Source organism: Mandrillus leucophaeus, unplaced genomic scaffold, assembly GCF_000951045.1.
Source record: "Mandrillus leucophaeus isolate KB7577 unplaced genomic scaffold, Mleu.le_1.0 Scaffold6, whole genome shotgun sequence".
Classification (NCBI taxonomy): Eukaryota; Metazoa; Chordata; class Mammalia; order Primates; family Cercopithecidae; genus Mandrillus; species Mandrillus leucophaeus.
This window is the reverse complement of record NW_012106474.1, coordinates 161,726-166,086: the sequence shown is the minus strand read 5'-3', so window position 1 is coordinate 166,086 and position 4,361 is coordinate 161,726. Positions and strand designations below refer to the sequence as shown.

Below are 4,361 nucleotides of genomic sequence, written 5' to 3'. Positions count from 1 at the left end.
CCTCCTGGGTTCAAGTGATTCTCCTTGCTCCGGCCTCCCAAGCAGCTGGGATTACAGGTGCCCGCCACTACTCCCAGCTAATTTTTGTGTGTGTTTTTAGTGGAGACAGGGTCTCACTATGTTGGTCAGGCTGGTCTTGAACTCCTGACTTTGTGATCCACCTGTCTTTGCCTCCCAAAGGGCTGGGATTAGAGGTGCAAGACACTGTGACCAGCCATAGAAGGGATTTTTATTTATTTTTTTTTGAGACAGAGTCTCGCTCTGTTGCCCAGGCTGGAGTGCAGTGGCGCAATCTCGGCTCACTGAAAGCTCCGCCTCCCAGGTTCCCGCCATTCTCCTGCCTCAGCCTCCCAAGTAGCTGGGACTACAAGCGCCCACCACAATGCCCAGCTACTTTTTTGTGTTTTCAGTAGAGACGTGGTTTCACCGTGTTAGCTGGGATGGTCTCAATCTCCTGGCCTTGTGATCCGCGCGCCTCAGCCTCCCAAAGTGCTGGGATTACAGGCGTGAGCCACTGCGCCCGGCCAGAAGGGATTTTTAACACATTACCCAGTTCTGCCTATGCATTTAAGAAGGAGAAAAACTTTATTCCATAAAGTTACTCCATTAACTGAAATGGCAATGGAAAATTACTGGCCTACAGTCAAAGAATGGGTAATCTAAATGCTTCTAAACTTATTAACAAAGTTAATTTACTACTACCTACTTTTTCCCTAACAAGACCATAGTTTTTAAAAAGTTCATTCCGCACATGCTCCCTTCCCTATTCTTCACTAACCAGCAGAATAAGCTAGCTAGAGGTGAGGCTCTGGTGTTTTAAAAGGACAGCTCTCAGCAGGCTTGGTGGCTCACGCCTGTAATCCCAGCACTTTGGGAGGCTGAGGCGGGCGGATCACCTGAGGTCAGGAGTTCGAGATCAACCTCGACAACATGGCAAAACCCCACCTCTACTAAAAATACAAAATTAGCCGGGCATAGTGGCAGGCACCTGTAATCTTGGAGTTGAAGCAGGAGAATCGCTTGAACCCAGGAGGTGGAGGTTGCAGTGAGCCAAGATCGTGCTACTGCACTCCAGCCTGGGCAGCAAGAGCAAGACTCCACCTCAAAAAAAAAAGACAGCTCTCGGCCGGTTGCGGTGGCTCAGGCCTGTAATGTCAGCACTTTGGGAGGCCGACGTGGGCTGATCACCTAAGGTTGGGAGTTCAAGACCAGCCTGACCAACATGGAGAAACCGTGTCTCTACTAAAAAAAAAAAAAAAAAAAAATACAAAATTAGTCTGGCATGGTGTAGTCCCAGCTACTCGGGAGGGTGAGGCAGGAGAATCGCTTGAACCCGGGAGACGGAGGGAAAAAAAAGACAGCTCTCAAGTAAATAACACAATAGATGCATTCCTACTGAATCCAACATGACCATCAAAACTTCACCCTACCTTCCATGGAGCCAATTTGACAGGGAAGACACAAAACCAACAACTGCTCCACAAGCCCAAATGTAGTTTATGTTGCCCCTCTGCTCCCCCAAAACGGGGAAACTATTCATTTTTCCCCTCTACATTCCCCATTTTTTGTTGTTGTTGTTGCCCTGGCTGGACTGCAATGGCGTGATCTTGGCTCACTGCAATCTCGGCCTCCCAGGTTCAAGTGATTCTCCTGCCTCTGCCTCTCAAGTAGCTGGGATTACAGGCACCCACCACCCCCAGAGAATTTTGTATCTTTAGTAGAGATGGGGTTTCTCCATGTTGGTAAGGCTGGTCTTGAACTTTTGACCTCAGGTGATCTGCCCGCGTTGGCCTCAGACTTCCAAAGTACTGGGATTATAGGCGTGAGCCACCGCACCTAGCCTCACTTTCTTTCTTTCTTTTTTTTTTAATCTTTGGAGACAAGAGTCTCGCTCTGTCGTCCAGGCTGTAGTGTAATGCCACAATCTTGGCTCACGACAACCTTCACCTCCTGGGTTCAAGTGATTCTCCCACCTCAACCTCCTCAGTAGCTATGCACAGATAATTTGTTGGCCAGGCTGGTCTTAAACTCCCAACCTCAGGTGATCCACCCGCCTTGACCTCCCAACGTGCTGGGATTACAGGCATGAGCCACTGCGCCGGGCCTATTCCCCACTTTTTTGTACTAATTCATATATACTATTCATTTTATATTAATTCATATACATTCTCAAACAATATTTGTTTGAGAAATATTAAGAAATAATGGACTTGCTTAATACGGTTTCAAAGGATGTAAAAATGATTCCTTAGACTACTGGCTTGTTAAAGTGATGAGATGCTAGATTTAATCCTCACCTCCTGGCCCCAAACTTAAATATTTCCTGTGACATAAAAGTGTCCTTTTCCTGAATACAGCTTAGCTCTTCCTCCCGTACCATTAAATAATCCATATAAATTGATTCCAACGCCCCAGGATAGAATTAAATGAGGGTACATGTAAGTTTAGGCATTAATTCAACACAGCAAGCAAAATAAAATTGGCCTACTGCAGTTAACAGAAAGATAAAAGAGCAGCTGGAAAACCAGCATTTGGGTACAAGTATCCAACAAAGAAATCCTGCTAATACACTGTCTTACCTTCTTCCACCACCGACACCTGCTAAATTCTGTTTGGTGACCAGGACTCCGGCAACACTTCGTCCCAGAAACAAAAAAATATTGCACTCAATAAAGGAATGGACACAGGCAGAGGACACAGGTAGAAATTCCTGGTGTCTGTCTCCTTCTCCTCCTCTCCTTTCTACTGAGTCCCTACCATATGCCCCAAGTCACAGGAATAGCTCCTCACCTTGTAGATTCTATTTCCTTACCCCTTTAGATCCTGAAGGGGACACCTAACATTAACAACTGCAAGGATGTGGCTTTATCAGAATCCTATGTTCAATAACCAGTAAGGGCTCTGGTCAGAAATCTTCACCACTCACATCAAAAATATAATTATCACTAACCTGTCATTTAATTGGAAACTACAATCATAAGCTTTCAAATCGGTTTTTTAAAGGAGCTTTCAAAAAAAAAGACCTTCCCTCACATCCTTTCTAGTTATCACAGCAAGTTTACTCAGAGCTCCAATGCCCACAAAACAGAAAGCATTCAAGTATAATTTGTTTCCTCCCAAGAACACTAATAGATGAAGAGGGGAACATCTGGAGATGAGGAGCGGAGGAGGAGACTTCCAATACAAGCACATCTTTATCTGTTTGATTTTTAAACACTGAAATAAAGACAAAGCTGACCTTGAGCTGTACTTCCCCATCTAGTCCCCCTCCCTCTCCCAACAGGAATCTTGTTCAATACAAATAGCAATTTAACAATTCACAAGACGAAATTTAGTTTAGTATTATTTCCCAAATTTGACTTCTAGAGGCCTTGTCTTATTTTCAAATCCCTGAATCCTCGTTTCTGTTAAGGGGGAGTAGCCCTGAGGTTATTCACATGACTAAATCTGCATTTCCAGGAAAGCAACGGCCCTACATAACATTTTGAAACACAGGTAGCTTAATCAGGAAAAATCTAAGGATCAAAGATACTTGATTCCAACCATGTCTCATCCCACCCTACCACACAAAAGCATTAAAACCACAGGACCCACATACATGACTTTTCCTTTAATACTACAGTATCGCACAATTACAAATGTGAGGGTATTTCAAAAGGTGGACTGGGAGGGAGGACTAAGAATAAACTTCCTGACAGTGACTAGACAGACACAATGGATATTTCGATAAAGTTATGAAAAAGGACTGGAGAACCCGTTATGGGCAAAGGAACAACGAACAAAGAGGAACTACTAAAATTTCTACATAAACCCATTTATTTGAAATGGAAAAAAAGAAAGCAACAGGATCTCCAACCTTCATAACTCAAAAACCCCAGCCTCAGCCGAGTGCCTGGACTAGGTTAAGCTCCCCCCACGAAGTACAGACCAGCATTCCGAGCCTGCAGAGTCAACCAAAATACAGTGACTGAACACTATGGGAAATAACTTTATTTCAACAGGTCTTTCCATGTGTCATGACGGTGCGCACAAACTGTAAAGTCATCGTTTTTACAAACGGGTGGACTGAGGCTCGGGCCCTACAAAGGCTCGAACTCTCAGAGTCGTGGCCTCCTGGTCTCCTGCTTCTAGCCATCAGAACCCACTGGTGATGCAGTCAGAGAAACGTTACAGGAACTTCGGGGTCTCCCGCTTTAAGTCTGAGGAACGGGGAGGGAGTGAGGGTTTTCGGGGCCTCCCCAGCAGGCGGCGAGGAGGAAAAGCCCCAAACCCCCTCACTACGAGGTGCCGGCCCACGGGAGAGAAACCCGATCGCAGCATCGGAGCCTGCCACCGCCCCAGACGAACCGCAGTGATTCCCA

General features: G+C 45.6%; 1 protein-coding gene across 3 annotated transcripts in view; it reads right to left on the bottom strand.

The window, feature by feature from the left end:
* The window catches only part of YWHAE (tyrosine 3-monooxygenase/tryptophan 5-monooxygenase activation protein, epsilon), a 99,784-nt gene that overhangs the window by 85,492 nt on the left and 9,931 nt on the right, over positions 1-4,361 (bottom strand). Inside the window, exon 2 of one of the 3 annotated variants that reach the window (XM_011999591.1) lies at positions 3,803-3,941. The exons of the other annotated variants lie outside the window; for them this stretch is intronic. Within the exon in view, the coding sequence (XP_011854981.1) occupies positions 3,903-3,941 (39 nt within the window). The 3' untranslated portion in view covers positions 3,803-3,902. Of the gene's footprint in view, positions 1-3,802; positions 3,942-4,361 lie in introns of those variants that run through there. 3 annotated transcript variants of the gene reach the window in all.